The 23,624-nt window shown below is 47.2% G+C and overlaps 3 protein-coding genes across 3 annotated transcripts in view; 2 read left to right on the top strand and 1 right to left on the bottom strand.

Moving 5' to 3' along the window:
• The window catches only part of LOC101687694 (zinc finger protein 211-like), a 43,391-nt gene continuing 19,767 nt past the window's right edge, over positions 1 to 23,624 (top strand). The window contains exon 1 of the mRNA XM_004776882.3: positions 1 to 81. The gene's annotated coding sequence lies outside the window, so the exon portion shown is untranslated. The remainder of the gene's footprint in view (positions 82 to 23,624) is intronic.
• LOC101687131 (zinc finger protein 154) lies at positions 209 to 6,211 on the top strand. Its single transcript, XM_045077315.1, has 3 exons — positions 209 to 2,501; positions 2,634 to 2,755; positions 4,057 to 6,211. Exons 1-3 carry the CDS (start codon positions 2,368 to 2,370, stop codon positions 5,463 to 5,465), a joined length of 1,665 nt encoding a protein of 554 aa, XP_044933250.1. The 5' UTR covers positions 209 to 2,367; the 3' UTR covers positions 5,466 to 6,211.
• On the bottom strand, positions 14,051 to 20,528 carry LOC101687421 (zinc finger protein 154). Its single transcript, XM_045077257.1, has 3 exons — positions 20,309 to 20,528; positions 17,799 to 17,945; positions 14,051 to 16,603 (listed from the first exon to the last, which is right to left on the bottom strand). The coding sequence occupies exons 1-3, from the start codon at positions 20,339 to 20,341 to the stop codon at positions 14,909 to 14,911; spliced, it is 1,875 nt and encodes a 624-aa protein (XP_044933192.1). The 5' UTR covers positions 20,342 to 20,528; the 3' UTR covers positions 14,051 to 14,908.

The raw sequence follows: 23,624 nt of genomic DNA, 5'->3' as shown, positions 1-23,624 counted from the left end.
GGCGGAGACCGGGACCACCGGCCCGGTGCTCTCCGCTCACGGAGTCCGATGGCGGCGGCCGCGCCCAGGGACCCGGCTCCGGTAAGCGCTCGTCCCCCGGACCCTCCCCGCCGCCCCCACCCAGACCCCGAAGGCCCGAGCGCAGGGCGCCTGCTGGCGGCCCAGGCCCCGGTGTTCGGGACAGGGAGTCGGGGCTGACCCGGCGTGTGTGAGCGCCGGCGGGCTGCGCGCGGGAGCGGGCTCCGGTGAGGGGCACGTGGTGAGGGGCGATGTTGAGCCCTGAGGCGTGGAGCTTGAGCTGCTGCCTTCCCGGTCTTCAGGGCCGGGCAAGGGTATAGGGAACTTTGAGCCGGTGGACCCCGGGTCTTGTTGGTCTAAGGCTGGGCTCTCCCCAGTTCCCGCGGCATCAGAGGCGCTTACAGAGGCTGCACGAACGAGTGGGAGGTGGCCTGACCCGACCCCCACCCGCCTGTCTTCTGCACTGTTGTGTCCCGGGATCTTAAGTGCCATTCCCCAAGTTTTGAGTCTGGGGACCCTGGGGAAATCCCAGGCCCGCGCCAGGAGTTCTGTGAAGGGGTTTCCGTTTCTGGCAACCAATGTGCGTGCAAGGCTATGCGGGGACTGGTAGCGGAGTGTGCGCACGCCCCAGTTAACACTCAGCTGCACCTGTTCGGAACGCACCGTTCCGTTTTTTGGCGGGTGAGAGCAAAGAGCAGGGGACAGCAGTCGGGCCTGGAGTGACTGCCTGAGAAGTTGGGCGTGTCCTCTGGTGGTCATGCGAGGCTTGGGTATGCGCAGCTATCTGATGTTACCAAGGTCTTCATAGGATCCAGCCCGCTGTGGCATGGAGTATAGACTGCGGGCTGCGAGAGGATGCAGGAATTATCAGGGTGGAAGCTGCTGTCAGAGTTTAGGTGACGGTTACTGGCCCAGAGTGCTGGCTTAGGTGTCATTGGATTCTGGATATGTGTTTTGAAAAAGTGACCACTGATTTCCTAATGTGGACCAAGACAGGGTGAAAGGGAGGCTTCAGGGATATCTGAAGGGTTTTTGTATCTGCAGCTATAAGAATGGAAGCTCCATTGACTGAGATGAGGGAGTTGGTACTGTGAATGATGTTGGTGGGAGATGTTCTGGAGAGCTCTGAGTGGATGCGTTGAGTGAGCAGCCAGATACACCAGTCTGGAACTCTGCAGAGTGGTTCAAAGGGAAACATCTAAAAACATCATGGCTACTCTGTAGGCCCAGGTGAGTGAGCTGTGGGTCCCAGTTGTGAGAAGTTGTGAGTCTTCTGGTTGTGGTGGTAAAGGTGTTACGGTGCCAGGAAGTTGGGGGAGGAAGGAGGACTAGGACTGGATACTTAGAAGATGGTATGACTTCGAGATGAGGGATGTGAGTGGCTATGAAGGGAGAGTGCGTCAGGAATAGGATACTTGGGGAGGTGGCCAAGGTTTTCAGTGGAGGAGTAGACATGAGAAGGACACAGAAGCTCAGAGGACATGATGACACTCAGACCTGTGCTGCTGGTGCTTCTCCAATTTGAACTCCATCAGGGTTTTGTGAGGACTGTGGTAGGGCTTGGGGTGTCTCATCCTGGAGGAATAAGGTCACGTGTATGTGCTGATGTGATCATCTGTGAGAGTCACTAAGCCTGGGGTAGGCCACCAAGGAGCCTTGCTTTGGAAGAGGGTCGGATGGACAGAGGAAGATGGTGATTGCTGAGTGGTCACGTGCTGCACAGGTGGAGGAGGACCTTGTCTGGTGCAAGATGCAGTAACTCAAGGCCTGGGTGTAAATTCTCCTCCACACTCTTCTGCTATTGGGAAGGCCTCCTACTAATTAAACAACTTTTTCATCAAAGGTGCGTTTCCTGCTTATCCCTTTGGATGGGTTTCAGTGCCCTGCCAGCCCATGGAGTTACTCAGACAAGCCAATCCCATCCTCTTACAGGAACCTCACCCTCTCAATCCTATGAAGCTTGCATTCCACAGCTTCTGGTTATTCACTCTTTTTCAGAGTGCCACCCCATGTGGGCCTGTGTGGGGTGTGGTGTCCCTCTTCCAGGCTGTGAATATCTGTGATCACTAAAATGTTGTCCGTCTCCTCTGTGCATGGTCAGGTGTCATGTGTTGACCATCCCCATAACTCTAAGGTAGGACTCCTGCCCTTAGCAGTGGGGTGAAGAGGAGGTGATAAAAATAACAATGACGTGCAGGGGAGCCCAGGGAGATTGCTGTGGTGCGGGACAGTGAGATGTGGTGACAGTAGGCATGTGGCTGTGGAATTCAGGCTCGAGAACAATGTGTACTTGGGGAGGGAATATGCCTTATTGATGCCAGGGCCCTGGTTTTCAGCAGAATAACCCAGATGGCCAGGAGGATCCGTCTGTGCCAGGTCCACAACTTAGATATTCAGTCATCTAACTGCATCTTGTTTCAGCAGGACTCTCTGATCAGTGGGCCCACAAGGAGACAGTGGCATCACGGCATCCAGGCACTGGGGTGTGGTTTTTCTTCTCAGTTGGGATGATCAGGGGAGGATGGGCATAGGGTAGATGTGTGTGGGAAAAGGGATATGGGTTCTTGGGAGAGGATCTTTCTGTGGTTTCATCTGTCCCCATCCTGCCAGGGCAGGGTGACCTTTGAAGACGTGGCTGTGTACTTCTCCTGGGAGGAATGGGGTCTCCTTGATGAGGCTCAGAGATGTCTGTACCAGGATGTGATGCTGGAGAACTTGGCACTTATAACCTCCTTGGGTAAGACACTCAACCCCATCCCTGTGGCCTGAGCTAGTCTCTGACCTTCCCTTGGTCCCCAGGAACAGTCCATCTTGACATAGGGACCATGAGCCACAGGTTCCTTCCCCAGTTCCAGGGGTAGGTGCTGTGGTTGGTAAGGCTGAGGTCAGTGCACCACCCTTCTTACTTGAACAGCCCCAGCAGCAGCCTTCCTGCTGAATTTCAGGGAAGGAATCAGGGTCAGGAGTCTTGCAGTGAACCCAATGGATATCCCCTTATTTGCCCTTTCCCTGACTGGGTTACTTTGTCTCGATGCATGCTCCACGTCTATTTCCTTTCTCTGCTGAGGCTTCCTTTTGCCTCCCTGTGCCAGGACTTGCTGTCTCTGACAAAATTATTATGTTTATGGACCATGGGCTATTCTCATGAAACTCTCCTCCAGACTTGTCTGGGGACTATTTAGTTCTCTTTGCCACGGGCTGGTGTATGCTGAGTTGTTCTGGGATACCGATGGCTACTCAACTGTCTTTTCCTTAGAATTTGTATCATGAAGTTGTCATGGGCTTTCTGATTGTGGGAGTGGGGTTGGATTGGAGACCCCAGGGTGGTTCATGGTAGGTACATTGACGCACACAAAACACAAAGGCTGCAGAATGGTACCTGGAGGAGATGATGTCAGTGCTGTGTTTACATCAGACCAGAAGCCTATTTGTTTGACTAGTATTCTGATGCCAGGGGCCACATTTCATTTCTGTCTTTTCTTCCCTTTTCTTGGCACTTTGCCGATTTGTCAACTCTGTTACTTGCTTCTACTCTTTCTTCTGGTGTGGGGTTAACCTCGCATTTCTGGGATCCCTAGCCCACTCATTTTCTCACCAGGCCATCTGCAGCACTTTGCACACTGGCTGCTGTTGCACCATGAGGTGTGCCCGTGTAAGCAGTTCAGAAAACCACCTGCCAGGTTACAGTCCTATTTCCTTGGGACTTGACACACCCTTCTGCACGGAATAGGTGTGTCAGCAGGAGATAGGTTGCTTTGGAAAATTGTTGGCAGAGGAATAAATTGCAGACCACTTCTGTCTCTGGGTCACACAGTGCATGTTTGCCTCCTTCACCTCATGAGGCCTCTCCCATTCTCTGCTCTTTGGAGCCTGCTACTGCTGAGCAGCCCCATCTTCCACCTGAGCCATCTCCCTGGTCCTGCAAACCATCCCAAGCACTGGTTCCTGGGTCTGCTAGACACACATCTGGAGCTTGCATAGTAGCTACCCACTCCCACCACAGGCAGCGTGCACTTCACCAGCATTTCTTGCTTTCAGGCTGCAGGCAGGGAGCAGAGGATGACGAGGCACCTGAGCAGAGCATTTCTGTACAAAGAGCGTCGCAGGTCAGGACTTTGCAGGCAGTTGTGTCTCCCCAGAAAGCCCATCCTCGTGAGGTGTGTGGCCAGGACTTGAGAGACCTTTTGCTGTCCAGTGAGCACCTGGCAACACTTTGTGGACAGAATCTCTACAGTATTGGGGCACACAAGGGACAGTTGTATTTCGATGCAGACCTTCCGCACCAGGAGCAGCACACTGGAGAGAAATGCTTCAGAAGCAACATGGGCAGAGCTTCTTTTGTGAAGGACTACAAATTCTCTGTGTTAGGGAAACCCTTTTCCTGTGGGGAGGTGACATCTTGGCCTGTGAGGGACATCTTGGCCACCTCGAGATTCCTCCAGCATCAAGGCCCACCCAGCAGGGAGACGTCATACAGGAGGACTGAGTATGGGGCGTCCTCCCATGGAAGGAAACTGCAACGCAGCTGGGCAGAAGGCACAAAGGACTTCAGTTGCAAACACACACTTGCTTATCACCAGAGAGACCTCACTAGAGAAAGATGCTTCATGTGCAGTGAATGTGGGAAATCTTTTAGCAAGAGCTACAGCCTCAGGGACCACTGGAGAGTGCACACTGGGGAAAAGCCTTACAAGTGTGGGGAATGTGGGAGGTCGTTTCGGCAGAGCTCTAGCCTCATTCGGCACCGGAGAGTTCACACTGGAACAAGGCCTCACGAGTGTGACGAATGTGGCAAATTATTTGGCAACAAGTCTAACCTCATTAAACATCGGAGAATTCACACTGGAGAACGGCCGTATGAATGTAGTGAATGTGGGAAATCCTTCAGCGAAAGCTCTGCGCTCCTTCAACACCGCAGTGTTCACACGGGAGAAAGGCCTTATGAGTGCAGCGAGTGTGGAAAATTCTTTTCCTACCACTCCAGTCTCATAAAACACCAGAGAGTTCACTCAGGATCAAGGCCCTATGAGTGCAGTGAATGTGGAAAATCCTTTACTCAAAACTCCAGCCTCATCGAACACCGTAGAGTTCATAGTGGAGAAAGGCCTTATAAGTGCAGCGAATGTGAGAAATCTTTTAGCCAAAGCTCTGCACTGCTTCAACATCGGAGAGTTCACACTGGAGAGAGGCCTTATGAATGCAGTGAATGTGGGAAATTCTTTACTTACAGTTCTAGTCTCCTCAGACACCAGAGAGTACACACTGGATCAAGGCCTTATGAGTGCACTGAGTGTGGGATATCCTTCACTCAAAACTCCAGTCTCATTAAGCATAGGAGGATTCACACTGGAGAAAGACCTTACGAGTGCATGGAGTGTGGGAAATCCTTTAGCCATAGTTCTAGCCTCATTAAGCACAGAAAAGTACACACTGGAGAAAGGCTTTAGGAGGACAGTGACTTTGAAACATTCACTGGGTCTTCCATTTCAGTGACCATTCAAATATTCATACTGAAACGGCTCTGTGAGTATCTGAATGTGGGATATTCTTTACCTAGGAGTCCAAACTCCTAAAAACACTACTGGGTTCCCCTTGACGAAGGCCCGTGAGTGTGGAGAATGTGGAAAATGGCTAACCAAAGGCTAACCTCATCACACCCCAGAGAACTCGTGAAAGCCCTTACAAAAGCCTTGAAAATGAGAAAACCTTCTACTGAAGGACTTGACGTCATAGGAGTTCACAAATTTCAAATGGGACAACTACCTTAACTGCGCAGGTATTTATTTGATGAGAGTAACAGCACTGGAGGAAATCCCTCATGAAGGTGCCATTTGCCTGCATTGACATTCATACATTCAAACATCGACATAAATCCCAGGTATGTAGCAGCTGCACTGCAGTCTTTGAACCTGCCCAGGGCCGTATCCCGGTGTCAGGACAGTTGCTGGAGGACTGATGAGCAGCCTGAGCACTTACTCCTTCCCCATTTTTCTTCTCTGAGAGGGCATGGATCTCGCCCGGTTTTGTCCTAGAGGACTGTTGGTGATTTGAAAAGGAGGATGGCATATCAGGGATGTATCATCCTTGTGAAACTCTGAAGGCATTTCCCCAGCCTCCAAATCACCAACCCAGAAACAGTCTGCCTCCCATTGCTCTTGCTGTACGACAATAAAGGTCATATTTTTTAAGCCACCATTAATCTTGGGGATTCTGTTCACTCTGTGTGTGTTGAAATTAACTGTGTTTGTGGGCATGAAGGGGTGAAGAGAGTTGTGTGCCTCAGAGGGGACTGTATGATGGCAGAAGACAGCTCCGCAGCTTTGACCGAGTTTGCATGGCTGCTTCAAGCCTTTAAGGAAAGACTGCAGGGCTCTGTGGTCCTGAGTTATAGCTGGATGCCAGAATGTTTTGTGGGGTCACCCGGAGTGGGAGCTGTTTTAGACTGAAGTGGGGGCTGCTGTTGGTTGTTGTTTCACAGCCTTTAGTGCTTTTGAGCAAATGGTCTTGTTTTCTTATTCACAGGGGCTATTGATGGTGAAGGAGGTCTATTCTCCAGGGCCAGCAGCAGCGCCAGGGGCCTTGATCCTCTGAATTCTGTAGCATAATGTCACTGATTTTAAGATTATAAAGTCTAGGGACACCTGGGTGGCTCAGTTGGTTAAGTGGCTGCTTTTGGCTCAGGTCCTGACCCCAGCGTCCTGGGATCGAGTCCCACATCGGGCTCCTTGCTTGGCGGGGAGCCTGCTTCTCCCTCAGCCTCTGCTTGCCATGCTGTTGCCTGTGCTCGCTCATTCTCTCTCTCTCTGACAAAAAAATAAATCAAATCTTTTAAAAAAAAAAAAAGATTATAAGGACCAGGGGAATGACCGTTGGTCCAGAAACACTGGATTAATAGAGAGTGCAGGAGACCAATAAACAGGTTGCAGTGTACCTGTTTGGAAAGGGCATGCACAGTGTTTAGGTGGGAGGACTGTGAAGGATGAGCGGGTAGAGAAATTCTCAGGACCCCGATATGGATGTATCTTGTGTAGGGCCTGTCAGGAGAAAGTACGCTATAGGTTTTGTGGATTCCTTGGTCCGTCTGGGTTGTCCACCAAAGGCCATGGTTGTGCATGGCAGCGAAGCAAGGACAGAGATGGGAGAGATCTCTTGGTGCAGCCATGAGGTCTTTGTGACTCAGCCAGTATCCATGTTGAATGAACTGGGAATGCCTTCACTGCTCACCTGTTTGTACAGGTGTCTTCTGATGAGGAGAAAGGTGGTGGAGTCCGTATGGTGGCCAGACCTAATCTTCTAAAGCGTAGAGAACCCAACTTAATTTGAACCGTGTTGTTAAGTTTCAGTAAGGTACAAATGACATGAAATGCCCAACATTAAATTGTGCAGTTTGACACTGACTTTCACATAAGCCCATGAGGCCATCAGTCATGATAATAAAGTTTTCCATCACCCCCACATTTCCTTTGTGTTCTTTAATAATCTCTCCTCGAGGCGGCCATTGACTTTTCATTATAATCAATGAGTTTGCACTTTCTAGAATTTGTATGATTGAAGTTGTGAAGTGTTGTGTCCTCCTTTTCCTTGGGTCCCCCTCGTGAGACACATTTATTTTACAGTTCATCAGTGGTGCTTACACGAACAGTTCACTGTATCTATGAGATATCCATATAGCACTATTTATTTACTTATTCATCTGTTCACAGATATTTTACGTGTTTCCACTTTTGTGGGGCTGCAAGTCAGTCTGCTGCAGAAGGGGCGCCTGGGTGTCTCAGTTGGTTCCAAGTTCCAACTGCTGGTTTGGGCTCAGGTCACGATCTCGTGGTTGAGACTGAACCCAGCGAGCCTGGTGTTGGGCTCCGCCCTGAGCGTGGAGCCTGCTTAAGATTCTCTCTCTCACTCCCCTCTGCCCCCGCCTCCCTCACCCCCACTCCCCCCCACCCCTGCTTTCCCATGTGCAGTGGTGCTTTCTTGCCCCTAAATAAACAACTATTTTAACATATGACAAATGTTATTAACGCTCCATTTTCTCAATTTGACTCACAAATGTTGCTTCTTAAGCCACGTGTATTGCAGTTAAGATCCAGACTGTTTCCCTACGCCCTACAGTAGCTGTCTCACATGTCTGTTAACCCACGGGTCCCACTTGCCTTGTTACTGTTGGCTGAGGCCCTTGTTCTTTAGAGCTTGCCGCGTCCTGGGCGCTGCTTATCGAGTCTCAAAGGCTGTCCAGCTGACCACCCACGCCCACAGTCCTGCACACTAGCTAGTGAGGAGACAGGTGATGAGGTTTGTCCCCGCAGGTGTGTGTGGTGGTGACTGTCGGGATGTGGAATGGAATCTTCCTCCCCCCGTGGGTCTTCTCCACACTCCACTATTTGAGACGTGTGCTCACCAGCACCACCATGCAGTTAATTCTGCCTCTGACCACCGGGAGACAGCATCCCATCACACGGGGTAAAGGCTCAGTCCCACAGGATGACTGTCCCCTTAACATGCCAGGCACAAATCCAGGTTGTCCCCTGTGCTTCAGACTGACTGGCTATAAACCAGAGGCTCCCGACCCTTGCTCTCCCTCCATTACCTTGCGGGGGTGGTTCACGGAACTCTCGGAAGTACGTTCACAGGCCGATGAAGAAGAACATGGAGTGAGGTGCAGAAGGGCCTCCAGTGCGGGAGCTTCTGTCCTCAGGGAACCTCAGTGTGCCACCCTCAGCAGACCTGGGGGCTCCTCAGCTGTCCCTGTTCGGGAGTATTTACAGAGCTTTCATCTCCAGCTCCAGCCCCTTCCTGGAGGCCAGTGGGTGGGGCTGTGAGTTCCAAGCCTCTAATCCCTGCCCTTTCTGATGGCCACGCCCCATGCTGATTCTGCTTAGGGCCCCCACCCTAACACACCTCTTTAGCCTAAATTCAGGTGGACTCCAAAGGGGGCTCCTTAGGAATGACACAAGGTACTCCTATCACTCAGGAGATAACAAGGGTTGTAGGCGCTCTGTGCCAGCAACAGGGCACCAGGGACCAAGACCAGATAGATTTCTTACACCACATTATTGAATAGATATTAATCCGGAATGTGATGTGCACCAGAAATCAGCTAAGAAATTACAAAGACTTCCAGGAAAAAAGCTCACCATGTCATACAAAAAGCAGATAGAACCCATTACATACATATTTAGAAGAGAAATAGACCGTGTTCTCAAGTAAGGTCACTTGAGAGCATCATCTTCTCACAAAGTTAATCCTAACTTCATGTTTGTAATTGGGGTGACCATGTATGTTAGTTTATTCACCTTATTCAAAGGAAAAAGAAACTTACTTGCATGACAGCACGTACTTTCTGGAATTAAGCAATACAGGTCATGAACGCAGGAGTAAGGGAGCCCTAGTGGCCAAAGGTCTGTGTAGTCTTCAAAGGGATTAGGAGGTGCTTATAATTTCTTTAAATTATGACCACCGGGAGAAAATGTTGTGAGAAAAGGGAGGCGGAGAGTCTCTCCTCTTAATCAACAGGGAGAATTGAGACTCCTATTTTTAATCTGCATTTCACATAGCTGAAAACACAGAGCACACCTGACATTCTACCAAATGACGGACCTACCTAAGAAGATACCCTACCGAAATAATCTCTCAGGTAAGCAACTTGGGAGTCTAAATTGTATTAGGAAGCCTATTTGGAAGAAGTATAAAATTAAGGCCACTGGTTAACCAGAATTTTTCCTTTTCATCTTGTGTATAAACAGTATTTGCAGGGTCCACTTAGGAACTCTGGCATTAAGTACTTTATTATAAGCTCAAATCGCCCTCCCTGGTATTTCATTTTCAACTCTGTCTCTCTTTATCCTATTTGTAGACCTCCTGTCCTTAGTTTCCTTCAATCTGCAGAATTCTGAGCTGGCCAAAATTCTTAAGTGTCACTTGAGTATATATCTTTGTGCAGGAGACACGTATCTGGAGAATGGACACTCAACTTGGTTTTGTTAAAGTCTGTGGCACCGTCAAAGACTTCTCAAATTCCACAATGGTGAAGAAAAACTTGTTGAATCATTCATTCGTGTCTTCTGCATACACATACAGGAATTCCTCTCCATCTTTGATTGCACCAAGAGATGCAAAACCATGATTGGAACAAGTCTAAAGACCTGATATGGAAAATATTTGAAAGTTAATGAAAACTTAAGGCCTAAGATCAAATGAAAAAATAAAACTCATTTCAAGTCTCCTTACTGATATATGAAAAAGGGTGTGTCTTAACACAGCATAAAGAAAGTTAACTACTGGGGCCTCTGCCTTCAGCTCAGCCCGCATTGGGCTCTCTGCTCAGCAGGGAGCCTGCCTCCCCACCTCTCTCTGCCTGCCTCCCTGCCTACTTGTGATCTCTGTCTGTCAAATAAATAAATAAAAATATTAAAAAAAAAAAAAGATGGCAGTGGTTTAAAAAAAAAGAAAGTTAGCTACTAAGTTTCTAATGCTTTACAAGGGATGAGCTCTTTACACTGCCAGAGATAGCAGTCTCACAGTTATTTTACAGAAAAAATTGTCAAGCTGTGATTCTGAATCATTGCCTGACTTCTAGATCATCAGATAAGCACCACCTCTTCTCAGGCACTATCCTCTTTGCAGTATTCTTCCTGACACTCTACACTTAGTGAATGTTTTCTTCATCCTCAGACTAGTTCTTCTTGTACTTTATCACATACACCTAGTTGACCTTCCAGAATTCATAGTAACTTAAATTGTGTAATAATTTATATAGATGTAGGTTCATAGACTGTATTGAGTAGTACACAAATTTAGCTTTTTATTTTTTTAAATTATTTATTTATTTGACAGAGAGGGAGGAAACACAGGCAGGGGGAGCGGGGGAGGGAGAAGCGGGATAGGGAGAAGCAGGAGAGGAAGAAGCAGGCTTCTGTTGAGCAAGGAGCCCAGCTTGGGGCTCGATCTCAGGGCCCTAGGATCATGACCTGAGCTGAAGGCAGATGCTTGACGACTGAGCCACCCAGGCGCACCCAAATTTATCTTTTTAAAAAAATTCTGCCAAAGCTACAAGACATGCAGGGAAGACCCCCCCCAAGAAGATTTTTAGAAGGTGAGCATATTAAATGGAATCAAGAGATTCAATCAGCCAAATAGAGGATGTGGCAAATTTTAATGGACAAAATGCTTATAACTTTATCCAATAAATAATAAAGAAGTGGCTTCCTTATTGCCCACAGTGACTACGAGTTTACTGCAGTGGGCTTCAGGTGCTCTCCACCTGTGGCTTGGTGAAGGCTGTAGCTCCTGTGTGACACAGTGGAGACCATGGAAAAAGGCTAGTAATCATCACACCTTCTGGATTCCAGGATACATGTTTCTTTGAATGTAATGAAATTCTACATTTTTGTGAGTGGGATTCCAGAAGCAACCGGTGTAACTTTAGTAAATTGTACTGACTGGTGAAGCTGAGTTAGCAGGAAATCCAGAAGGCTTTATTAGAACACTGGCAATATTTCAATCCATCAAGATGGACTGTCTACTTTCTCTGATGGTCCTGAAAATAATTATGAAAAAACAATGGCTATCCTGCAAATCAAAGATGGACTATAGTTAAAAGAACTGGTACAATTAATGTGTGCCAGATGGTCCCTGGTAGCAGTATCTGAGCCTTGATAAGGCACTTACTGATCAGTCTTCCAAAGGAACTCATAACAAGTAACATTTTATTTCTCCAAACACGAAATGTGTTGTCTTCAGAGGAAAGTAAGTTAATAAACATAGTCTGTATTCTTGCTCTGAGATGAAAGGAAAGATCCTCTTCAGTTGCTGTTTCTCAGTGTTCAGATTAAGGTTTTTGCATGACTTCAATCTTATTTTTCCGTTACCTGTATCGAAGTATAATTGGCAAATGAAACTGTAATACAATTAAAGTGATGATTTCATATATGTATACACTAACAAGGGAAGATTAAGACTTTTAATTTGGGGACTTCAGCTTTGTATTAAGAAAGTTTAAAAAATTTTTAAATGCAGAGAAATTGGGATTTGTAAACTTCTGAAGAAGTAACTTTCAGGGGCACCTGGGTGGCTCAATGGGTTAATGCCTCTGTCTTCATCTCAGGTCATGATCTCAGGGTCCTGGGATAGAGTCCCACATCAGGCTCTTTGCTCCGTGGGGAGCCTGCTTCCTCCTCTCTCTCTGCCTACTTGTGATCTCAGTCAAATAAATAAATAAGCTCTTAAAAAAAAAAAAAAGAGGGGCACCTGGGTGGCTCAGTTCGTTGACTGACTGCCTTCGGCTCAGGTCATGATCCTGGGAGTCCCGGGATCGAGTCCCGCCTAGGCTCCCTGTTCAGCAGAGAGTCTATTTCTCCCTCTGACCTTCTCCCCTCTCATGTTCTCTCTCTCACATAAATAAATAAAATCTTTCTCTCTCTCTGCCTGCTGCTCTGCCTACTTGTGATCTCTCTGTCAAATAAATAAACCTTTAAAAAATAAATAAATAAAAGGGGCCCCTCGGTGGATCAGTGGGTTGAGCCTCTGCCTTTGACTCAGGTCATGATCTTGGGGTCCTGGGATCGAGCCCCACATGGGGCTCCCTGCTCAGCGGGGAGCCTGCTTTCCCCTCTTTCTCTGCCTGCTCCTCTACTTGTGATCTCTCTCTCTCTGCCAAATAAATAAATTTAAAAATCTTAACAAAAAAAAAAGTAGTAACTTTGAAACATTCATGTTTTATTTGACAAATGGAAGCAGAGAAGTCTAACTGTGTTAAGTACCAGGAGATACAATTGATACATATGTTTGTACTGTAGACAGACATCTGCACTTTTCAAGGGCAACTCGGAATTTGAAATTACAGAAGAAATATTGAACTATATAAAATTATTAACACCTTAATTTTTCAGTGAACAAAATAAAAGAGGTAAGGTGAATACTCAAAAGACACATGTATTAAAAAGCCATATGATTGGTATGGTTGCATTCAATCTGCCTTCAGTAGCTAATCCAGTCCATAAAATTTAGCATAACACTATATTTAAATTTTTTGGTATGTATTCAAGTTATCAGAGTTATGGAAGTCCTGATATTTTTTAAATTCTTAAGAGGTTTTGCAGTGACATATCTATGTTTACATGTAAAATAACCCACCAGTATGCATGGGGATACAAGAACCACCACGAAAATGATGATGATGGAAGACTGTGTGTGATAGGGTTAATGGGACTTCTTAGCAGTCTTATTCACAGATATATATGTAAATAGCCATTACAAAAGTTAGAGTATCTCCTTGTATCAATAATTTTATATGTTGAAAAAGATGAATTGAAAAAGGGAGGAGGAACTTAGCTTCAGAAATACATTTATGAAAACATCAAAATGTGTATTTAAAATGTGCAGTTTGGGGCTCCTGGGTGGCCCCAATGGGTTAAATGGCTGCCTTCAGCTCAGTTCATGATCCCGGGGTCCTGGGATTGAGCCCATGCTCCCTGCTCAGTGGGGAGCCTGCTTCTCCCTCACCCTCTGCCTGCAGCTCTGCCTGCTTGTGCTCTGTCTCTGTCAAATAAATAAATAAAATCTTTAAAAAAAAATAAAATAAAGGGGTGCCTAGGTGGCTCAGTGGGTTGAGCCTCTGCCTTCAGCTCAGGTCATGATCTCAGGGTCCTGGAATTGACCCCACATCAGGCTCTCTGCACGGTGCTTCCCCCAACTCTGCCTACTTGTGATCTCTGTCAAAGAAAGAAAGAAAAAATAAAAATAAAAAAGTAAAATAAAGTATGTGTGGTTTAAGTCAAGCACACTTAGAAACTCTTTTTACAAAACAAATATTTAGTGCGCCTAGATGGCTCAGTCCATTAAGCATCCAATTCTTGGCTTCAGCTCAGGTCGTGATCTCAGGGTCTTGGGATTGAGCCCATTGGGCTCTATCCTTAGCAGGGAGCCGGCTTTCCTTCCTCTCTCCCTTTACCCCTCTCCCTCCCCCCACTCATGCACACTCTCTCTCTGAAATAAATATTTAAAAAACAAAACAAAAATTTAAAAAAAAAACAGGAACATCCACAAATATTTAAAACTTGCCACTTACTGGTCATTTTACAGTTTTATTACCTATGTTCTTAAAGTTATCTATGGTCACGCTCTCAGTACTTTGGGAACAGAAACACAATGAGTTGCTACTGGAGTATTTTACCAACTCCGTGTTCAGTGACATCACCTCGGCAATCTGACATTTACCATGAGGGTTACCATGGCAACCAGGGGTTGCCAAAGATTAAAACCTAGGCCTGATTTAATGTGTTACTAAGTTAAGAAAGCAGAGGAGAATATGCTGATGCAGACTAACATATTCATAAGTCTGGAGCATGTGGGCTTTCGGTTGTGAGAAGGACAAAAAGTTGAGGGAGAAAAATTTTCTAGTACTCAAAAACAATTGTTCCCTGTAAGAAATACAGAAATACATAAAAAGAAAACAGGCAAAAGATTACAAGCACACATTTTATCAAAGACAAACATAGAGCAAATAAATGACAAATGCTCAACATCACGAACACTTTGGGATATGGAATTAAAACCAAAGTGACTTACCACTACATACTTGTTTCAAGGATGTCACAGAACTTGAATTGACATGTGCTACTGGTGGGAAGGCCAAAGAGCATAACCATTATAGATCAGTTTTCCCACTTCTTAGAAGTGGGAAAACTGATCTCTCTGGCAGTTTCAGTTATTACAACAAGAGAAATAAAACATCCACATAAAGAAATGAATGTAAATATTCACAGGAGCTTTATTTGTAAACACCCCAAACCTGGAAATAACCTGTATGTCCAGAACAGATGCACGGATAAAGCCATTATCCACAGAAGAGAATCCTACTCGGCAATAATACAAAGAATTCTAATGTACCTCACATTCAAGGGTTTTCTCCAATGTGAACTCTCCTGTGTCTGAGGAGGTTAGATTTGCGGCTAAAAGATTTCCCACATTTGCTGCATTCATAAGGTCTTTCTCCAGTGTGAACTCTCTGGTGTTGAATAAGGCTAGCATTTTGGCTAAAGGATTTCCCACATTCCCCACACTCATATGGCTTTTCTCCAGAATGAACTCTCTGGTGTTGAATGAGGACAGACCGTTGCCTAAAAGATTTCTCACATTCACTGCACTCATAAGGTCTTGTGCCAGTATGAATCCACTGGTGTTGAATGAGGTCAGATTTTCGGGTAAAGAATTTTCCACATTCATTGCATTCATAAGGTCTTTCTCCAGTGTGAACTCTCTGATGTTGAATAAGGATAAATCTGCGGCTAAAGGATTTCCCACAAACACCGCACCAAAAAGGCCTTTTTCCAGTATGAACACTCTGGTGTTGAATGAGGTTAGAGAACTGTCTAAAGGACTTCCCACATTCACTGCACTCATAAGGCATTTCTCCACTGTGAACTCTCCCATGTCGAATGAGGTCAAAGATCTGTCCAAAGGATTTCCCATGTTCGCTGCAATTATATGGCCTTTCTCCAGGGTGAACTCTCTGGTATCGGAAAAGGCTAGAGCTTTGTCTAAAGGACTTCCCACATTCGATACACTCAGAAGGCCTTTCTCTAGTGTGAACTCTATGGTGTTCGATAAGGTTGGATTTGTAGCTAAAAGATTTCCCACATTCACCACAGCCATAATGCATTCCTCTAGTGTGTAGTCTCCGGTGGTGAATGACTTTAGATCTCCAGATAAAGACTTTTCCACATTCATTGCATTCATAAGTTCTTTCTCTAGTGTGAATTCTCCAGTGTTTTATGAAACTGAAGTTACGGGTAAGAAATTGTCCACATTCTCTGCATCTGTAAGGCTCTTTATCACTGTGAATTCTCCAGTCTTTACTAAGGCCAGAGAGCTGGCTAAAGAATTTCCCACATTCACTACACTCATATGGCCTTTGTTCAGTGTGAATTCGCTGGTGCTGCACAAGTCTGTAGTTGTAGCTGAAGGCTTTCCCACACTTGCCCCCCTCATAAAGCCCTTCTCCGGAGCAGACACTCCAATGTTGATCAAGTGCACAGTCATGGCTGTTAGCTTTTCCACACTGACCCCCATTGTACTTACTTTTCCCGCTGCAATAGGCCTCCCCACTCTGGCTGCCACCATGTGGCTCCTCAGTGTTGGAACTAGTCTGGAGCTGTAGATGTCTCAAGGTGGCTGGGGAGCTCTCTCCAACCTTCCTACATGTGAAAGGCTGCCCTGACACACAGAAGTTGCAGCTTGTCACACACAAGGCCCTGTCCACATCTCTTTTCCAGGGCTTCTCCTGACTGCCATGCCTATGTTGCTGGTGAAGGTCTGCATGGAAAGAGAAGCATCTCACACATGTGGCACCCAAGTATGGTTTCTGCCAAGGGTATACTGTTTGGCACTCAGCAATGGTGTGAAGTATCTTTCGACACTGGGATACACATCTCACAGGGCTGATCTTCTGTGTGGACAGACCTGCCTGAGAAGCCCTGATCTGGGACTCTCCTACAAACAGCCTGCTCAGAAGGGGCCTCCTCATCCCATGCCTACAACATGAAAGCAGAAATGCTGAAGAAATGCACATTGACTTCGGTGGAAGGGGGGAAGCCCCATTTCAAAGGTGTATCTGACACAACAAGTTGTGTCCAGGTGATTGCTTTGAGAACAAGGCAGCTGGGGGCAGGTTGGGGTAGGGGCTGCTTGGCAGTACTAAGCCTCTGAAGAGACCAGAAGAGAAGACCTCAACAGACAAGACACAAGCATAGGGTGCACCACATAGAGGAGGGGCTCCTGCCTCCTCATTCCTCCTCCAGTTGGACCTTATCTGCCAGTGACACGGGCACACTGTGTGGGAGGAAGGCTGGCTGTGGCCTGTCCCAATAAAACTCAGCTGGACCTGAAGAGCAGGTTCAAGGATGACGTAAGGACATGTGCACACCTCCTGACACCACATGTAGGTCACTGTTGGAGGACATCGTAAAGGGAGCAGTGCAGAGGATCTGGTAGCACAGGAAGGCCACAAGGGTGTAAGGAGCTGCAAGTCTCTGGTGAAATGACAAGTCAGCAAAGTGTTAAGTATGCAGAAGAAAAGGTAGAAACAACACGTGGTTGGTGGTACCTGCACCAAAACGCTACTGAACACATGGCAAGTCGCCAGTATGATCTGAACACAGCCCTGATGTCATGCCCTCCCCCAGCTGACACTCTTGAGGGCCAGACCTCCTCTGAGACCATCTTTGCCACATCCACCCTGTAAAACCAGTGTTTTCCCTGCACTCTCCACTGTGTAACTCCTCAGAACCTGAATGATGCAAGACACACAATGAGTGGCCCCAAGTGGCCCCCACTGGCCCCATGCAACTTGTCATGCAGTAATATTCAGGAAAGAAAATAAAAATACAATTGAAGGAGGGTCCTACAAGAACGGCCCATGATTCATGTGAATGATGATCATGACCTGGCACAAACAGTTGCAAAGAACTGTCAGCTAGAGGAAAGGGGCACAGCTGGAAGCCAGGAATGTGGACACAGTCACCCAGCCAGGGAGAAGGCAAACAAGGTGGGATCCATTAAGTTAACTTCAAGACTCCTGACTTCCAGACCCTTCCCTGCACTTTTTGAAGTAACAGGTATGAGGGATGCTTGAGGAGTCGATTGCTCTGGGCACTCTACACAGCTCAGCACAGGGACCCACAGCACACATAACAAGGAAGTCACAGAAATGAGCAGAGCCCATGGTCCAGCTGTGGGAAAGAGAATTCTGGGGGAAAAAGGAAAAGCAGGACATCACTTCAGGACACGAGGAGCAAAGTGACAGTCTTACCCAGTGAGGCCACAAGTGCCAAGTTCTCCAGCATCACACTGCAGTAGAGGCACCTCTGAGGTTCATCAAGGAGTCCCCACTCCTCTCCGGAGAAGTACACGGCCACATCCTCGAAGTTCATATTCTGTTGTAATGTGGACAGTTCATTCTATGATCAACATCCCTCCTAGGAGTCCAAATTCATTATAACCCCATCCTCCACATCTACCCTCAGCTCAGTCTACTCCACACTTCAGAGGAGATACCAGGCCTGGGTGTGTCCTTGGAGTCACCTACTCCACACACTCCTACTGATACTGAGTCTTCCCACAACAGGCAGACGGACAGATAGACATCTGAACTGGACATGGCATGGCAGTCATGCTACCTCTTGTCAGTGTAGTTGGTGTCACAAACACAGGTTAGGGAGAGAAGCTGGCTATAGGGAGGGTGTGCACAATCTGACTCTTGTATTACCAGGCAATACCACCAAAAACTGGATCATCCCTCCAAGATGCAAAAAAATGTGGCAATATCCTTCATCCTTATGACCCCAATTCTAGGGTCCTGTGGTCATGTGTTTACACTCACTCTCTTTCTGCCACACTTCTCACAGCTGCACTCCCACAGCTACAGCCCCCTCCTTCCCTACACCAGAGTCAGCTTCTTGGCCTTTCTACATGTTACTCAGCATATATGGTCCAGAAAAAGCCTTGCAGTTTCAAGTAGGATCAAATACTACTCCAGACTGATGGTTCCCACTGACAGAGGAAGCCTTGAGTGCTACTAGGAAAGCCTCCCTCCCTGTTCTTGCTTTAGCCTCACTACCAAGAATAATACCAGATTTCAGATACCCACAGCTCTCCTCCACCTGTGTGACACACGCACTTGATGTGCTCTCTCCAGTCACACTGTCCTCTCTCCATCTAACCTCATCCAACACTCAGCTCCACTGGCCTCGCACCGCACCTCCAGTCAGTCTCATAAATGACCACTTGAACCCCAAGCTAATGCACCAGCCTCACCTGAATACTTGGGCCCCACCAAGGGACACAGTGAAATCCTGGTAAATCTGCAGAACAGAGAACAAGCATCAGCCCCCATCTCAGCGTCATGTTGTTTGAATTACTCCTACACCTCCACACCCATCTCCTGTCCACTTGTTCCCTGGAGCTCCTGGCCACATACCAAACCATACACTCTCCCCTCCTTCTCTATGATCACTTCTCTCCTTGATCCGTGTTCTGACACCCACCCCCACAGCCAGGGAGCCAAGCAGGAAACCTAGTTTTCAGACCCACCCTCTTCTTCCAGGGCTACTATGACCATTATCCTGACCAAGATGCCCAATATCTACAGCTTCTCCCTGGTCCATATATTCTTCACCTTTTGGAGAAGTCTACATCCCAAACTCCTCCTCTGAGTTCCAGAGGCGCACAAACTGTTCTCTGAACATCTACTCTTAACGGACCAGAAATCCCCAATGAAAATTACTCTATGAACTTCCCCATCTCAACTGATGGAGCTTCAATCCTTCCATCTGTCAAAGCCAAGCCCTCAAGTTATCCCCCACCTCGCTCTACCTCAAAATTAGAAAACCCAGAAAGCCACACCTAGAACACTAACGCTGAACCAGCCATTTCTCCATGGCCACCACCCTGCTCCGGCCACCATCACAGTTACCCAAACTACTGCAGTAGCCTCCTCCCTTCTCTTCCTACCACCAATTTCACACCTCTACTCCTCTCCATGCTGCAGCCCCAGGGAGCCCGATGAGACCTGGGTCAAGTCACATGCCTTTACTCCTCCAAACCTCCCAGAACATCCAACACCGGGGTGTCCAGACCTGATTCCTGCCTCACTCCTCCCAGTTCCCAAGGAAAAGAAAGGACACCTGCAGGTCCCTGAGTCCTCCAAGCCTTTGCACATTCTTCTATGTGCAATGCCTGGGATCACCTAGCCCAGCCTACCACCTGGTGACCTCGAGGACTGCATTCCTTCTGGGCTTCAGGCCTCAGAATGCTTCAGCGCATTCTCGCTGGTGCGGTGATCTTTACAGAAGGCATCTTTCCTGTGCCAACCGTTATCACCCCTCTTCCCGCCTGCTCATCCTGTGAGCAGCTTCGGAAACGTGGGAGAGCCCGACTTCAGACGCTGTCCCTCTTTTGCTCCCAGGTCTCCCTGGCTCCAGCGTTCTGAGAATGAAGGAAAACTCCTGAGGCACAACTTACCCGTACACTCTCTGCTGCCTGTAGACACAAGAGCCTGGGTCAGCCCAATGCTCCCGGGTCAGTCGCACCTCTAAGCCCGTGCACGAACCTGTCCCCTCAGCCCGGAGCCCGCTCCCGCGCGGAGCCCGCTAGCGCTAACCCCGGGGCCCCGCCTACCGGCGCCTCCCTGTCCCGGGCAATGGGGCCTGGGCCGCAGGGTCGTGAGCGGGCGCCCGGCGCTCAGGCCTTTGGGGTTGGGGACGGCGGGGAGGGCCCGGGGAACGAGCAAACGTTTTACCTGATCCAGGTCCTTGTGCGCGGCAGCCGCCATCGGACTCGGCGGGTGGAGCAGGGCTGTGGGGCAGGGAGATCTTGATGCCAGCCTGCTGCGGGTCACCCCCGCCAAGCCTTAGAGCGGCCTCTTTGTAGCGGGGACAACGCCTTCATGTCTTACTCAAGGGCCGGGGGCTCCGAAGCCTCAGAGCGATCAGACTGCGAAAAAGCCAAATGCCCGCCTTAAGCAGGACGCCGGAAGTCCCGCCCTGACCTGGTGCGTCCGCACGGAAATGCTCCTGTCCTGGGCTTTACTGGGTCAACTCCGCCACAGTTAGGCACATTGCCTCCTGGGTAATGTAATTTCCTCAGCCGCACAGGTGGTTAGAGTGTCCAAGTCCTTAACCTCTGCGAACAAAGGTTTCGTGGCGCCACGGGTGTCTGAGAAATAAGAGTCATCTAGCCTTCGGGGAAAAGAAGCTGTTTATTCCCTCCCCCCCCCCGCCTTAAGATTATTTATTTATTTGACAGAGACACAGAGAGAGGGAACACAAGCAGAGGGAGTGGGAGAGGGAAAAGCAGGGTTCCTGCGGAACAGGGAGCCCGATGTGGTCCTGGATCCCAGGACAGAACCCGAGCCCAAAGGACGACTGAGCCACCTAGACGCCCTGTCCTTTCTTAAAGGGACAGTTCGCAGACATCTGGAGAGTGTTGTCTGCAACTGATCCTTGTTAGAGACATTTCAGACTCCATGAAGCTCAGATTTGACCCTTAGGCCAAAAGTATTTCAGTTATTCTCAATACTACAAATTTAAATGGACATAGTCTCTTTCAGACTCAAAATGCATCCACTCTTAGCTATTATTAATATATATTTTCTTGCTCATCAAATGCATGTGATCAGAGGAGTTAGTCGATTTTGTAAATCTTTGGTCAGAGCCATGACTTGGAAGAAACACTGATGTTCAGGCCGCCTTGAAATGGGGGAGGAGGAGTTACCTCTGCATCTGGTTCCCGAAGAGAAACTCTTTCCCGCCTGTATATTCAGTGATCATGTCCAAATCACAAAGTAACACTACTTATTCATTATTTCTTCATATCTTAAGATATATTCAAATCCTTTAGAAATCTGACATCTATCTCAAACGGAGAACAACTTATTAAATTCTGTTTGTTATGTGATAGTGGCTACAGCATTTGGGGGCAGAATGCGTGGACAAGAGTCATCTAAACACCACTGTCTCTTCTCTGTGTTGAGGAGGGCTTGTTGTTCCTTCAAGTGATTACCAGGACTGTTGTGCATGAGGAATTGATGATATATCATTAAAAAAAAAAGTTGTGAAATGCAAAACTGCAGAGATATTAATGATGGTTATGTAATTACTCAAAGATAGTGGCAGAAATAGCTCTGGGGAAATATCAGTGCAGGGTGAAAAAAGTAAGACATCAGATAATTTTTATCAGGACAGGCTTAAGTCTGAGAAGAAACAAGAGTTGAGCTGGAGTGCCTGGGTGACTCAGCTAGTAAAACATGAGGCTCTTGATTTTGAGTTGTGAGCTTACTAAAAAAAAAGAGAGAGAGAGAGAGAGAGAGTGAGTTAAGCTGAGTCCAATCTTGGCATTGTGATTCTTTTTAATCAGTTTCATCCTAGTGGATTTGTAGTCTTTCTCACTGTAGTTTTAACTTATAATTTCATAATGACTAGTGTTCTATAATTTTCTAGGCCTAATGACCATTAAAAATGTCCCTTAATGAAGATTTTGCTCAAATACTCTGCCATTTTATTTTTTCCCTTTTCTATGATTTTTTTTTAAAAAAGATTTTTCATTTATTCATTTGAGAAAGAGAGAGCACACAAGCAGGAGGAAAGGCAGATGGAGAGGGAGAAGCAGACTCCCCGCTGAGCTGGGAGTCAGATGTGGGGCTCAATCCTAGGACCTGGAGATCATGACCTGAGCTGAAGGCACCTTATGATTTCTTTTATATATATTATTTCAGTTAGATGTTCACAAATGTGTTTATACCATTCTATGTTGCAATCTTTAATAAGCATTTTTTGAGCTATCCAATGTTTTTAGGGTCATCTTTACTTTTACTAGTAATTTTTCAATATTCCAATGTTTTAGTTCATGGTCCTTTTTTTCAGTTTTCTCTATTCAATTTAATGTTGAGGTTCTTTATCCTGACTGAATTCTAACGAATAACAGATTCGTCCTGGCAGTAGTCCTAGGAAATAAACTCCTACAGATGGGATTTGGGAATTGGTTGACCAAGTCCTTGGGCTTGAATCAAGTGCTGAACGCCTAGCCAATAGGAAAGGGGATGCTTATGACCCAGGGCACGCAGTAACATCGTAAGGAATTTATTAGCTAGGGTTGACTATGATGAAGTGGCAACTGCAGCACTCACCTGGGACTGAGTGGGTGCTGCCATGAGTATTAAGGCAGTCATGGTGACTACAAGGAGTTTGGGCTGGGAAGGATTTGAATTCACATTATGGCTTACAAAGTGAAAATGGCAAGCTCAAGGACATTATCTCCCAGCCGAAGTCCCCGTATAAGAAAGAGAGATTCTATGATAGCCCTAAAAGAAACTCTGACGTCTAGAGCTGTAGGATTCCCACTGCTGAAAATGAAAGCATTACATCGATAACTCACAAAGTTACAATGACCATTGAATACACAGTCTCACAATGTTTCTCATGTGAAAGGGCACTGGTTGATGAAGTGCAATTCTGAATGCTGGAACATGGACATCTAGTTGGAAAAGAAACTGACAATATGGATTCTAAGTTAACCTGAATTTCTCTTACCAGGTGTCTGAAGAGACGAGCCTTCCTCTGCTAAAACTACCTGGGGAAGACAGCCTGTCCAGCAATGTCTCTACGAGACTCATCACAACAACCTAAAACTAGTATCAACTCAACATGATTCAGGGAAATAAGAGGAAAGAATGACTTGATTAAAAAAGAGACCCTCACAGACCCCAAACCTGCAACCCTCCTGACCTGGAGCCCATTATGCTTTGGGTCATGGAAACGCACCCCACAAGCTTGGTACAGCTACCAAGTTCTCCTCAAGAGAGCATGAAGCTGGGGTGCCTGGGTGGCTCAGTGGGTTAAGCAGCTGCCTTCGGCTCAGGTCATGATCCCAGGATCCTGGGATCGAGTCCCACATCAGGCTCTCTGCTCGGCAGGGAGACTGCTTCTTCCTCTCTCTCTTTCAGCCTGCCTCTCTGCCTACTTGAGATCTCTGTCAAGTGAATAAATAAAATCTTTAAAAGAGAGAGAGAGAGCATGAAGCTGAACTGAGCCCTCTGGTGTCTACCTACAGGAGGGGAG

This window comes from Mustela putorius, unplaced genomic scaffold, assembly GCF_011764305.1.
Source record: "Mustela putorius furo isolate JIRA1106 unplaced genomic scaffold, ASM1176430v1.1 tig00000196_pilon_pilon_pilon, whole genome shotgun sequence".
Lineage (NCBI taxonomy): Eukaryota > Metazoa > Chordata > Mammalia > Carnivora > Mustelidae > Mustela > Mustela putorius.
This window is presented reverse-complemented; position numbering and strand designations above follow the sequence as displayed.

Excerpts from the sequence above, each read along its gene's own strand:
- LOC101687421 (XM_045077257.1), bottom strand. The coding sequence starts at position 20,341 with ATGGCGGCTGCCGCGCACAAGGACCTGGATCAG. Across the intron at positions 17,946-20,308 it reads CGCACAAGGACCTGGATCAG|AATATGAACTTCGAGGATGT; the intron begins GTAAAACGTTTG and ends ACATTACAACAG. Across the intron at positions 16,604-17,798 it reads AGACTGTCACTTTGCTCCTC|TCCCCCCTTCCACCGAAGTC; the intron begins GTGTCCTGAAGT and ends TGAAATGGGGCT.
- LOC101687131 (XM_045077315.1), top strand. The coding sequence starts at position 2,368 with ATGGCCAGGAGGATCCGTCTGTGCCAGGTCCACAACTTAGATATTCAG. Across the intron at positions 2,502-2,633 it reads CACGGCATCCAGGCACTGGG|GGTGACCTTTGAAGACGTGG; the intron begins GTGTGGTTTTTC and ends CTGCCAGGGCAG. Across the intron at positions 2,756-4,056 it reads GGCACTTATAACCTCCTTGG|GCTGCAGGCAGGGAGCAGAG; the intron begins GTAAGACACTCA and ends TCTTGCTTTCAG.